The sequence below is a fragment of the Sinocyclocheilus anshuiensis genome, unplaced genomic scaffold (assembly GCF_001515605.1).
Source record: "Sinocyclocheilus anshuiensis isolate Anshui unplaced genomic scaffold, SAMN03320099.WGS_v1.1 scaffold275, whole genome shotgun sequence".
Taxonomy (NCBI): Eukaryota; Metazoa; Chordata; class Actinopteri; order Cypriniformes; family Cyprinidae; genus Sinocyclocheilus; species Sinocyclocheilus anshuiensis.
In genome coordinates, this window is record NW_015549569.1 from 44,365 (window position 1) to 57,657 (window position 13,293).

At 38.7% G+C, this 13,293-nt stretch overlaps 1 protein-coding gene across 2 annotated transcripts in view; it reads left to right on the plus strand.

The window, feature by feature from the left end:
• The window catches only part of LOC107657325 (RING finger protein 10), a 20,838-nt gene that overhangs the window by 1,013 nt on the left and 6,532 nt on the right, over positions 1–13,293 (plus strand). The window contains exons 1-11 of one of the 2 annotated variants that reach the window (XM_016445366.1): positions 1,873–2,402; positions 4,236–4,426; positions 4,626–4,831; positions 4,979–5,069; positions 5,167–5,351; positions 5,528–5,664; positions 5,749–5,906; positions 6,698–6,832; positions 7,287–7,485; positions 7,614–7,747; positions 8,042–8,159. In XM_016445366.1, the coding sequence (XP_016300852.1) occupies positions 2,258–2,402; positions 4,236–4,426; positions 4,626–4,831; positions 4,979–5,069; positions 5,167–5,351; positions 5,528–5,664; positions 5,749–5,906; positions 6,698–6,832; positions 7,287–7,485; positions 7,614–7,747; positions 8,042–8,159 (1,699 nt within the window). In that variant the 5' untranslated portion in view covers positions 1,873–2,257. Of the gene's footprint in view, positions 1–1,872; positions 2,403–4,235; positions 4,427–4,625; positions 4,832–4,978; positions 5,070–5,166; positions 5,352–5,527; positions 5,665–5,748; positions 5,907–6,697; positions 6,833–7,286; positions 7,486–7,613; positions 7,748–8,041; positions 8,160–13,293 lie in introns of those variants that run through there. The other variant, XM_016445367.1, reaches the window with a different exon arrangement.

The following is a 13,293-nucleotide window of genomic DNA, read 5'->3' on the forward strand; positions in this document are numbered from 1 at the left end:
TGGTCTATAACTCCTCCCCAAACTTCCCTCTGCCCTGTATCTTGCTCTCTCATTGGCTGTAGGTCATCGCCGATGTATTTTTCAGTCAGAACTCATTTCACACAGCAGAATTTTGAATCGCTGACAGGTCCAGATATTTAGCATGCCAAATATTTCACAGGCATCAGCGATTCTATCAGATCATGTCTTTGATAATTCACACTGTGTGATTGACACTCGCGTGAATGAGCACCGATATGAATGAGTTGTATAAACTAGATTTAGAACTCTGAAACAGAACAAAAATGACTGTTTTTGCTATCTATCTATCTCTCTGTCTGTCTGCAATTATTATTATTATTATACATTTTTGTTTGTTTTTTTTGTTTATTTATTATATTATTATTATTAATTTTAATTGTAGTCATGAGAAGACATTTATTTTATTGACATCACAAGAAAAACTTTTTAAATTTAGAGATCATGAGAAAATGAAGTAGCGATCATGGAAAAACAACTTATTTCGAGATTGCAAGAAAATTAAGGTCGCGATCACAAGAAAACAACTTTTTTTTTTTTTTGTTGTCGTTGATCACAAAAAAACTTGTTGAGATCACAAGAATACAACTATTTTGTTGTAGACCATGAGAAAACAAGTTATTTATCTCGAGATAATGAGAACACAACTATTTTATGTTAAGATCACGAGAAAACAGCTTTCCATGTCAAGATAAGACAAACTTTTTTTTTTTTTGTCGAGATCACAAGAAAACAAAACATTAGTTATGTCAAGATCATGAGAAAATCGAGTCGAGATCACAATAAACAACTATTTTGTTATGTTGAGATGAAGAGAAAACAAACTTTGTTGAGATCACAAGAAAATAACAAATAAAGAAAAAATATAATGCATGGCCTTTAAGGGCTTCCATAATTTTAAGCACAATATATAACAGTATATTTATTTATTTTGAAAAAGAGCGCCCCCAGTTGGCAAGCCATGCATATCTGGAAATACAATACTATAAACCTGTACAGGTTTCTTTCTTCTGAAAGAATAGTTCAGAATGAACATTCTGTTAACATTTACTCAGCCTCAAGTTATTCCAAACCTGATTTTTTTCTTCTGCTGAACACAACAGAGGATTCAGCAGAAACAAATCAGGTTTGGAATAATCTGAGGCTGAGTAAATGATAACAGAATGTTAATTTTGAACTATTCTTTTAATCCACCAAGTTTGAGAACCACTGATGTAGAAGTTTCACATACTGTATACACACTTTCTCTTTCTGTCCACAACACAGCCGAGAAACAAGAGGTTAGGAGAGCGATCCTGAGCTGTTCCCTGAGTAATGTCAGAGAGGAGGAAGCTGATGAAGATGGAAGCGATGATGATGATGATGGTGATGAAGAGACATAAATCCCCTCATAGAAAGTAGTTTAACCATGCAGTAATCAGGGAGATACACTGATAATTTATGTACTGATAGTAAAGGGTTCATGTGGAGCCCCAACATTTTTTATACCACAAGACACATTTGCTTTTTTTTTTCTGCAGCATTTTGGGATTTGTAAATGGAGTGTATCATTCAGATTACTGATATTCCTGTATGAACTCTGGCCATGTGCTGTGTAGGTCACGCGTATATGTATTGTTTTCTGTATTGATTAAAATATATACTGCTGCTTCTGTTTACGTCTGTAAACGTCTCTTTCGAATAAACCAAATATGAACAACAATAAATGCTTCGATAGCAGAAACAGGACTATCTGTCTATAAAAAGTATGCGAGTGCAAGATTACACATACATTACACATTTTGCAGTCAAATGCACCAATCAGAATGGCTGAATCCGCGCATGCGCACCTCGTAAACCTGCGAGGCGTATAACCCTCATCCGGGTGTTTACGGTTCCCGATTGGCGACCCGTCGCCATATGTCTGACATTATTTAGCTGAACTAACATTTGGGTTAAAACCCATTTATTCATCCGTTTTCCTCTTTTGGAGAGCGGTTAACGCCTTGTGGGGCGCAACACTTCCCACGCCAAGGAAAAACGGCACTTTTCAAGGGGGCGAGGCCCCGCTTTTTGGGCACTTGTTTTTTTGCGTTAGCACAGCGTTTTTACTGAGACATTTGAATTGTGTCTCTGTTTTTCTCTCGGTTTGTTTGTGGTCAAGATGTCGCCGTAATGGGGTCTCCGCGTTTGACAGAAATTAATAAGGGCCTTCGTCGCCTGACCCGCATTCGCAACGACCCGTTGTTCTCCCCGTTTAATGCTAGAGAGCTCGGAGGATCTTTCCCCGGAGTTCGGCGTCAATATGGAGAAAAACCTAAACGCCAACAACAGCAGCAGCACGAAGATCCCGCCCCGCTCCAGCTCTACAGGCCCGACTCCTGCAGACTCTAAAGCCAAAACAGGTAGAGAACCAGCGTCCAATACACGCAAACACACGCTTATCGTGGTCAACTTTGCGGGGAAAGTGTGTGTGTGTGTGTGTGTGTGTTTGAGGCTTACTGCATGGTTTTGTTTGTGTCTGCCGAGATGACGTAGCCACGGCCAGCGATTGGCTCGTTTCCTGAATAAACAATGGCGGAATTCAAACAATACCAGTCAAGACTGACCGTGTCAGAAATTAACTTTTGTTAAGAGGCAATATTTTCTCTGAAATTTTTTTTTTAAAGGTAACTTAGGGTGACCATACGTGCCATTTTTCCCGGACGCGTCCTGGCCAGGATGCGTCCGGGAAAAATGGCACGTATGGTCACCCTATTTTAGGGGTGTTTTACTTTCATAAGGTTATTAAAAAATATTTTAGTCCGCTTATTAAACAAATCAAACCAATAATAAACTAAACGACCTGTAAAATAATATATAAATAAGTATATTCATTATAAATAAATATATTGAATTACATGTATATAAATTCAGGAGATACAATTAAGTTTGTTTTGGGGAAATGTTAGGTTAGTACTTTAGGGAATTTAGATTGATATTTATTTTTATATATTTAAGAGAGTGAGACACACACACATTGGCTGTGTTGTCAGAAAATGAGTTTATATTAGGTGGGTATGCGCTGACACAGATGAACACCAGAATAATACACACAAACACACAGGCTGAAAGCTGTAAATTTTTGGAAAAAAAGGCAGAACTGGTTTCATTGACTTTAAATGATGTAATGAGTATTATTAAATGTAATTTTAATACCAGGATCACAAATGAAAAGGAACTGGAATCGAATGAAATGTGCCATATTTCTGAATGTGCAGGCAAAGTGAATTCTTCAGGTTTTTTTTTTTTTAATTTTTTTAAACATTTTAAATTTAAGCATTTAATATTCATTAAACTTGTAACCTTTCATTGGTTTTTGCACCTTGTTATTTTGTGTTTGTTTTATTAAATGGCATTCAAAAATACCAATTATGCAGTTTAATGTCTTTTAAACCAGTTCCCTTTTCCCCAACTTGTTCAGACTTGGTTTATAGACATCAGCCTATATGTTTATGTAATTTATTCTGGTGTCAGTCTAAGTGCATATGTCCTCCCAATATAAACTCATTTTCTGATAACACAGACATGGGGGGTGTGTGTGTGTGTCACCCTCCTATACAGATAAACCAATATCAAAACTGAATTCCCATAAACTAACCTAACAAACTAATTAACTAGCTTCAGTGGTGTATTGCCCTCTAGCTTATAGATGGACCCAGGAAAGACTCCAGCATATCAGAATGAAATCACTGTAGATAAGAACCAAAATGGTGTCGTATATGTTTTAGTTTTGATGTGGGCTTTTGAACCATACGGGACGGCGGTCTCTGCTGACGAGTGATAAGCTGTGTGTGTTTACACCCCTCTGCTCTTATCATGTGGTCCTCTCTGAAACACTTTAAGAGCAGCACGTGACTGGATTGATTAGTTAAGACTGCGAATGACTGTTGTCAAAAAGAATTAATAATTAATTAAAATGACCCGGGGTTTCGTTCTACAATAGCTCAGCTCGCTGAGGGAAAACACACTTGAAGTTTACATTTACATGTAGTCATTTAGCAGATGCTTTTATCCAAAGCGTCTTACAAATGAGGACAATGGAAGTAATCAGAAAAAAAGTTGTCAATATTGCATTCAAGAAAATGAAATATTTTTCCGAAGTTGCAGGGACAGCCCCTTGTCTAATAAAATGTTATGCTTAAGAGTAATATATTGATGTTTTTTGACATTTCTCCTTTTCCCCCCTGTTCTTTTAGATGGTAAGAATAATGGTGGCTCAAAGCGCTATAGTCGCAAGCGTGAGCCCACTTTTGCCAAGGCTGAGAGTTTTCCGGGCCCACGCCGCTCCCAGCCACAAAAAAGCAAGAATTTTGACAAGAGACCCCCTCAGAGAGGTGGCGGAGGGGTGCAACAGTATGGACTGGCTGGTGGTGGGAGAAGAGAAGAGGTGCGTTTAAATAAGCCTTTGGATTATGATTCATTTTAACTTCCATGAACGGCTGTTTTTATGCTTCCTTATTGCATGTTAATGTAAAGGTTGCAGTGATCATGCTGGTTAATTAAACACTAGCCTGTAATGCAAAGTAAACAAACAGACCTGTACTTATATGGGTTAACCAGGATTAACTGTTGGATTCTGTCATTAGGTAGCAGAGAACCGCCGGGCAGAGTTTAGCCCGGCTCAGTTTGCTGGACCCAAAAAGATAAGTCTGAACCACCTGCTCAACTTCACGTTCGAGCCACGAGGAGGCCATTTTGGCTCCGGAGCTGATGGCCACTACTGCTGGGGTCGCCGCAACAAGTGGGGTCACAAGCACAAGCCCTTCAACAAGGAGCTTTTCTTGCAGGCTAAGTGAGTACAGCAGAGTATGTTGCAAACATTTATATGAATTGATATAAAATCACGTGCAACAATACTCTGTGTACTGCAGTGTTATCATAAGCTGATAAAATGAGAAAAATGCTAAGCTGATGAGTGTATTTTCCCTTTGTCCACCAGTTGCCAGTTTGTGGTAATTGATGATCAGGACTATCAAGCCCACTTCACTGATCCGGACACTTTGGTGGACTGGGACTGTGTGCAGCAAGTGGTCAGTTGAGGCTTCACACTTCCTTGTACATCCTGTTAGTGCCTTTTCTACAAATCTCAGCGTGTTCATCATGGTGTTTTTTTCTCATTCCACACAGCGCATCTACAGTCACGAGGTGCCGTCTTGTCCGATCTGCCTGTATCCCCCTGTGGCGGCCCACATCACGCGCTGCGGCCACATCTACTGTTGGCCATGCATGCTGCACTACCTCTCTCTGAGCGAGAAGAGTTGGTCCAAGTGCCCCATTTGCTATGAGGCCGTGCACAGCGCTGATCTCAAGAGGTTTGTACAAAAAACACCTGTTTATAATACTTGTTTGGTTTTTAAATTAATGTTAACATCATGATGTAGAAATCTGTTATTTTATTTAAATCAACCCCTGGCATATCGAAGTGCCATAATTCAGTCAAGACATTGCTGTCACTGTTGTCACTGAAGCCTGTCTTGTCATCTTTCAGTGTGGTTGCAATGGAGACGCGTCAGTACGTGACCGGTAATGTCATCACTATGCATCTGATGCGGAGAGAGAAAGGATCGCTGGTGGCTCTTCCCAGCTGTCAGTGGGTGAAGGTGGAAGAGCCCATTCATTTTGGAGGTGAGACATTTTGCTGTTTGCGTGAGCCTTTATGGTGTTCATTTGAGTGGGTCTTATTTGACACATTTCTTTCATTTGTTGCAGATGTGCATTTGCGCGCATACTCTAAGCTGCTGTTGGCGTCTCAGGAGCAGGTTTTGGGTTTGCTGAGTGAAGAGAGGGTGGCTCTCCAAACCCAGCTCAGCCAAGAGAAAGACGACCCGCAGGCCTGTTTCATACAGAGCGCCTTGCTGCAGCTGCAGGTACACATGCATTCACGCTGGCATATGAATGTTGGGTTGGACAAGTTACAAACCACTTAAACCTGAAACAAGCTAAACAAGTCACGCTACTGTTTTGAAAAAATGGTTTGTATAGGTTGCTTATAGTTTGGACATTGACAATAAGGTGAAATAAACACTGAATTGTGTAACATGTAATTTATTGTATAATTTATTACAGAAAAACAATGAGTATTTGGGTTGACGGCACCAAACTTCATCATTTACATGCAACTATCTTCTGCTTCGTAAACTGTTTTTTGAAACTAAAAACAAACAATGACAGTGACATTTAAAAATAGCTGAAAAAATAACCGGAAAACTTGCATGACTTTGGATCGTGTTGCATAACTTTCTGAGAATACTTTGGTTAACTTAAAACTGCACAAAAATAAATGAAAACGAAGTTGCTATAAGTTACTTAAATAGCTTAAACTACATTTAAAGCTATTTCAATAACTTGCATCTTGTACCTCAAGTTAATGAATAATCTATTACATATAAATGATGAGAATTTGGGTTGACAGCTTGAACAACTGACTTTAATGTTTTATAAACATTATCTGCTTCATAAACTATTTTATAAATCTAAAAATGTATAATGTGACATTTAAAAAAGGCTGAATTTTTACTGGAAGTGCTACATGACATGGAAAAAGCATTGAGCTATGTTACACTATTAGTTTTTTTGTGTGTGTGCATGTTATTTATTCCCTAACACTGCACACAAAACACATAACCCTCACATTTTATCTCTGACTCTGAACGAACAGGAGCGTGAGGAGCGTCTTTTGAAGGGAGGCTGTAAAAATGGTGGTTCTGTTGATGGGGCGGACATGAGGAAACTGTCTGTATCTGAGCACTCCTCTCCAGAGGTGACCGTGGTCAAGAACCTCACAAATTCAAAGGTTGGTAGAGGCAGTGCTCCTTTCTTTTAGCATAAGGTTAAGTTTTAGTCCAGTGCTGTGTTGCAAGTTTATAGCTTTCAATTTTATGAGACCCATATGGTGTGATCTTGTGATCAGGTCACCTGATTGAGTGAACAATATTCAGTGAATTATTCCACTGCAGTTCACATGTAATTTGTCTCCAGAAACTCCCATCATGTTCATTGTTTTTTTGTAGAGACTCTTTAAAGCGTTACATTTTAAAGCTTCTCTTTTCTTTACTTCTGATGCATATTATTTACTTTACTATGGGAATGTTTGTAATGTAGAGAAACGGCATGGACCAGATACCTTATTTATCTGCAAATCGAATGAAAGCATTTGAACTTTTCTGTAAATGTTTATAAAATTCAGTAAATCACTGTAAAATTCTGGTAACAAAAGCTCAGTGCATGACTTATGTATTCTAACACAGCCCATCCTGCAGTATGCTTCAGCATTTGATGATGAGCTTCAGAAGGTTCATGAGGAGCCTGTGGAAGAGATGGCTGCTCAGAGTATTCCTGAGGTGGCTGAAGAGATGCCTGAAAGAGCTGTGGAGGACAGACCTCTAGAAGAGACCACTCAGACCAGTCAGGCCTCTCATCATGGCCCATATTACTACTTCTATCAAGGTGTGTGTGTTTGTTAGTCTATTTGTAATGATGCTTAAGTTTTTTTTTTTTTTTTACACAGTAACTCTGTATAAGCAGTTGAAATGGAGACTAAATATGACACTTATTTCTCTCTTTTGTATCTGTAGCTGAGGATGGTCAGCAGATGTTTCTGCACCCAGTGAACGTGCGCTGTCTGCTGAGAGAGTACGGGAGCCTGGAGAACAGCCCTCAGTCTATCACCGCTACCGTAGTGGAGATTGATGGACAGACTGTCACCGAGGTACGTGCTCATCTCTTAATTCTCACATTCATGTCACAGAATAGCAGTAGCTATTGTCAGGACTCAGGATGGCATACTAGTTAACTGCTTACTGAATACTTTATACTGGAGTGAAAGAGCAGTGTGGTATGATGCTGTCATGCCTAGTGTCTGAAGCCACAGCACCACTGAAGCATGACAGATAAATGTACTTTTTGCTGGTGTGCATTTATAACAGTCTCACAGGATCGGGTTTTGAACTGATTCTGTAATGCCTAGTGCCTACTATGAAACTAATTGACATTTCATTTGTAGGATATTCGCCGTCGACATCGTTACCTCTCTCACCTGCCGCTCACCTGTGAGTTCAGTCTGTGTGAGCTCAAACTTGAGCCACCCATTCTCTCAAAAGAGACCGTGGACAGCTTTGCAGGTACATAAACATAAACGATACACTATTCCACTCCATCATGAAACCCACAGAGATGAACAAAAGACGGGGGTTTAAGAGGCCATCCGCTGAAAGATTTTCCATATTTCAGTGTTTTTGAAAAGTTGCTTGTTTACAAAGGCTGCATTTATTTGATCAAAAATACAGTAAAAGCAGTAATATTGTGAAATGTTACAATTTAAAAAAAATATATATTTTTAAAGGGGATATAACACCATTTCTGCCAATCTCATGTTAATCTTGAGCACCTATAGAGTAGTATTGCATTCTTCATCTCTCCGAAGGGTGTTTTAATTTGATCAGATTTGTAAAAGACAGAAACAGCTTTACGCTTCTCTCCGAAAACATCCGAGCTAAAGAGTCACGAGCAAAGCTTTTGCGTAGCGATCGTCTGCAAGCTGTGACATCGACATAAATAAAAACTTTATTGACTTGAATGTTTAATAAACAAATTAAATACAATTTGTTACCCAAGTGCTCTTGATCTCAATCTGGTTGACGAGTGTATGCGCACGCTCTTCCTGGAGAAGTGCCCATACAAGGAATTGACCGTTCGCAAAAGACCCGCCCTCCTTACTTACTGTTGCCATCTCCGACAAACAATGCTGCTCGCACACGACACCTCATGTTCTCCCGCAGTGAAAAATACATCGCAGAGCAAAGAGGAAACTGACAACATGCTGACAGACAAAACGAGCAGGCTACTTCTGATATGAAACAAGGTCTCGGGACTCTCAGCTTTCAAATTTTTCAGGGCTCTACGCTTACTTTTATTTTTAGGAGCACTTGTGCTCCTAACTTAAAAATTTAGGAGCACGTTCAAAATTTTAGGAGCACCTTCTAAACAATTATCCAAAATTTTATCAAAAAGTAGCCTTCCCATTACGAGGTGATATTTGACTCCTCTAACTTTATTAAAAGTATGTCATCTTTTGTCAAATTCTTGACAGAATTGAAGCTCTCTACTACACTGCGCAATGAATCTCTTATTTACACCCTGTCTACACTTTGCTTATGAAAGGATTTGTGAGATATGTCTGTGATGCATTACTCAACGCTGCAAAAACCTTTGACGCTCCCCTGAGCGCAATCACAGATATGATAATGATCGGGTCAGTCGCACTGGTGCTCCTAGAAAAATTTAGTCACACGCAGTAGTTTTCAGTCGCACTGTAGAGCCCTGTTTTTTCATTTTTTTTTGGTCAAGAAATTCAAACAAATACCGTTTTGTGACTCTTTAATGTGAAGTGACCAAGTGGCAACCTCCCGCTCTCTCTTGTGAAGCCAACACGGTAACAGTGACTTAACCTGTAATTCGTCAACTGGCCGCTAGAGGCTGGCTGCAAATGGGAGTCAATCCCATAGACTCCCCATGTTAAAATGCCCAACTTTACAGCAGAAAAAAACATGTTTACAGCCTGGTTAAAAAAATGATTTTGGTCTATATAGCAATTTTTTTTCCCTTCATGACAACTGTGAGGGGGGTGAATTTTTTTTATAAATAGTTTGATTTAAATCCCCTAAAATAAGGTCCGTGGTTCACACAAGCTCGAGATACTTTCACGTTTTATTCTACGACATAAAACACACCAGTTACACCCCACTCGTGATTTAAAAAAAAAAACTGTTACGTTTCTTTAAAAAGACGGTTGCTAACAAGTTGCTAAATGGGACTACAGACGCTGTAGGAGACATTAAACGTCATCACGCCGAACAGTTTATCAATTTACAATATTTTCCAATTGTAGTATAATTTATAGTACAATTAATTGTAGATTAACCAGTTAAGGTTCCCGTGTTTTTTGTTCGACAATGTTTTTTTGTTTTGCCCCGAAATGAAACAAGTCTGCGGATGGAAGATGCTCGTTTTAACGCTGTCCTACTGATGCGGAGATTCTTGGTTCGTACCATAAGGTAAACTCATATGATTATCCAATGTAAACCCCACATTTACTGGCTTAGTCGCGGTGAAAGTGAAACTGATGATGATGCATAGTGCTTAAAGCCACGTTAAAATTAAATGTTTATGGCCACATGAAGCTGTTAGAAAGCATGTAGATTGAGGATTTTCTAGAAGCAAGAATAAAATAACAATTTGTGTGCCTACCCTAATAAAATGATAGATGAAATGTGGTACTTTATTTACTAAAATAAGTTTAATCTTACCAGATCCAAAAACTCGCTCACTCTGTTATTTAATAGATTAAATGCACTAGAATTGTATTGAATAGTACATGGAGAAATGTTTTTAATTAAAATATTCGTATTAATCAAGGATTTATTGATTTTAATGCACCTTATTTCGAAATGTACAGAAATACATGCTTTCATTTGTCCTTTAGTTATGATTAGTTTATTTATTCACTATGCTATTTATTACAAATGTCTCATTTCAGCTTTAGTTTGGCTCTAATTTTGTATTTATTCCAGTTTATATGAAAAGGTTCATACACAGAGTAAATCCTTTTCACTGAACATGTTAAAAATATGTTCGAAAAAGTTGTCGGAAACATGGTGGTGGTGACTTTGAAGGTGAACGACCATAGTGTTGTAGTTCGTTTATAGCCTAAGTTTAGCTTTTAAGTTCTGGCGCTTTTATTTAGGCTTAAATTTATAAAAGTTATATTGTTTTGTAAGATTATCTCGATGAACAAAACGTGTAAGTTTCATGAACTATGGTTGAACTCAGAGCTTATTTTTTGAGATAATCCAAAAGCCTATGGAAAAATCCCATTGGCTTTTTGTCGAGGGAACCAGTGTTGATGCTAACAGTCGATCCGCCTACAAAGTGACATCATAGTTCCCCCACTCTATTGAAAAAGTTTCAATTCAGTTTATCTTTTTTACCCCGGATTTCTATGGAGACTGGCCGTAACGTTAGCTGTCGGGCGAGATGGCAGATCGCAGCGGCGGCACATAATATCCGCGTTCTGATTGGTCAGATCGCCTGTCAATCAAGCTCCCTGCAAACGGTTAATTTATTCCTGTAATTCAAAGCTAAATTTTCAGCATCATTACTCCAGTCTTCAGTGTCACATGATCTATCAGAAATCATTCTAATATGCTGATTTGCTGTGCAAGCAACATTTCTTATCAATGTTGAAAACCGTTGTGCTGCTTAATATTATAAATTAATATTAAAATTAATATTAACTGCTTAATATTAGACCTCAACATCCACCTAGATAAACCTCAGGCTGCAGACTTCCACACTCTGCTTGCCTCTTTTGATCTCAAGAGAGTGTTAACTACGGCTACTCACAAATCAGGCAACTAACTGGACCTTATTTACATACGACACTGCTCCACTGATCATGTGCTGGTTACTCCACAGCGCACCTCGGATCACTTCCTCCTCACTCTTAACCTCAACATGGTTCCTAAAACACATACCCCCTCCACATTTCATCTTTCGACGTAACCTACGCTCACTCTCACCCTCCTGGCTATCTGCTATGGTTTCATCTTCGCTTCCTCCCCCTAAACAGTTATCACCTCTTGATGCTAACAGTGCTTCTGATACTTTCTGCTCCACTCTTACATCTTGTTTAGACACCGTCTGCCCCTTGTCTTCCAGGCCAGCCCTTACCATCCCTTCTGCCCCTTGGCTGTCTGATGTTCTCCGCGAACATCGTTCTAAGCTCAGGGTTGCTGAAAGGGTATGGCGCAAATCAAAAAATCCTACTGACCTTAATGTGTATCAGTCACTCCTCTCTTCTGTCTATGCTAATGTCTCCACTGCTAAAAAGGATATACTATCATAACAAAATTAACAATTCGTCTAACTCTCGCATACTTTTTAAAACATTTTCCTCCATTCTTTGTCCTCCTCCTCCCCATCCTTCATCAACTGTAACAGCTGACGACTTTGCCACGTTCTTCATTAATAAAACTAAAACCATCAGTGCACAATTTTCCACACCACAATCGGTCAAGCACATCTTACCATCATACACTCGTTCACATCCTTCTCTTCACTCTCTGAGGCAGAAGTCTCCAAACTCATCCTTTCTAATCATCCTACTACTCGTTAGGGATGGGCGATATGGGCTTAAAAATATATCACGATATTTCTGGTATTTATTACGATAACGATATCAATGACTGTAATTCAGGGAATCCTGATTCTTTTAAGAAAAGTATTATCTTTCCTATTTTTACCCAAAATAGGGTGAGCATTAACCTCCTGAGACCCTGCATCCTCATATGAGGACATTATATTTTGGTGAATTTCTCTGAGACTATACATGCCACAGTCTGGATGTCCTGTACAGAGCACATTCAGGGCTTTTCAGAGATACTAAATGTTTGGATGTTTCACCATGACCACCCCCTCTCCTTGGTCTTCAAAAATGTCTGATATTAATTTAGTGGCACTCTTATGGAAATACGATAATATTTTGTAATTGTCATTTAAATCGGACAAATTTTTAAACTGTGTGTCAAAGATATCGCCCATCCCTACTACTAGTCTGCTTGATCCTATTCCATCTCATCTCCTTCAAGCAATTTATCCTGCAGCTGTACCTGCACTCACTCACATTATTAACACATCCCTTCACAATGGTGTTTTTCCCTCAGCATTTAGACAGACTCGTATAACCCCACTACTTAAGAAACCCACCCTTAACCCATCTTTTTTAGAGAACTACAGACTGGTTTCCCTTCTTCCTTTCATTGCAAAAACACTTGAACCAGCTGTGTTCAACCAAGTCTCTACATTTCTCACAAAGAACAACATCCTTGATAGCAACCAGTCTGTTTTCAGAAGTGGACATTCAACCGAGACTGCCTTGCTAAACACATTAATATGCAAATTAGATGTAGTTTATAGATACATTTATATATAATGAGAAAACTTGTTTGTTGCCATTTTACACACATTTTGCATGAAGAAAAATGGTATATCAAATCATTCTATTATAACATAGTTGAGAATTATCTAATTTTTTTTTATTTATTTTTTTTGTTTACATTTTTTTAAATGCTCTAAACAATGTAATGACATCAAAAAATACAATTTTTTTCCTAAAATGTTTTGCCGGGTCTTAAGAGGTTAATGAGTTCACACGTAATGTAAAGACTGTTTAATTCATACTGGAAGCCAGAGGGCACT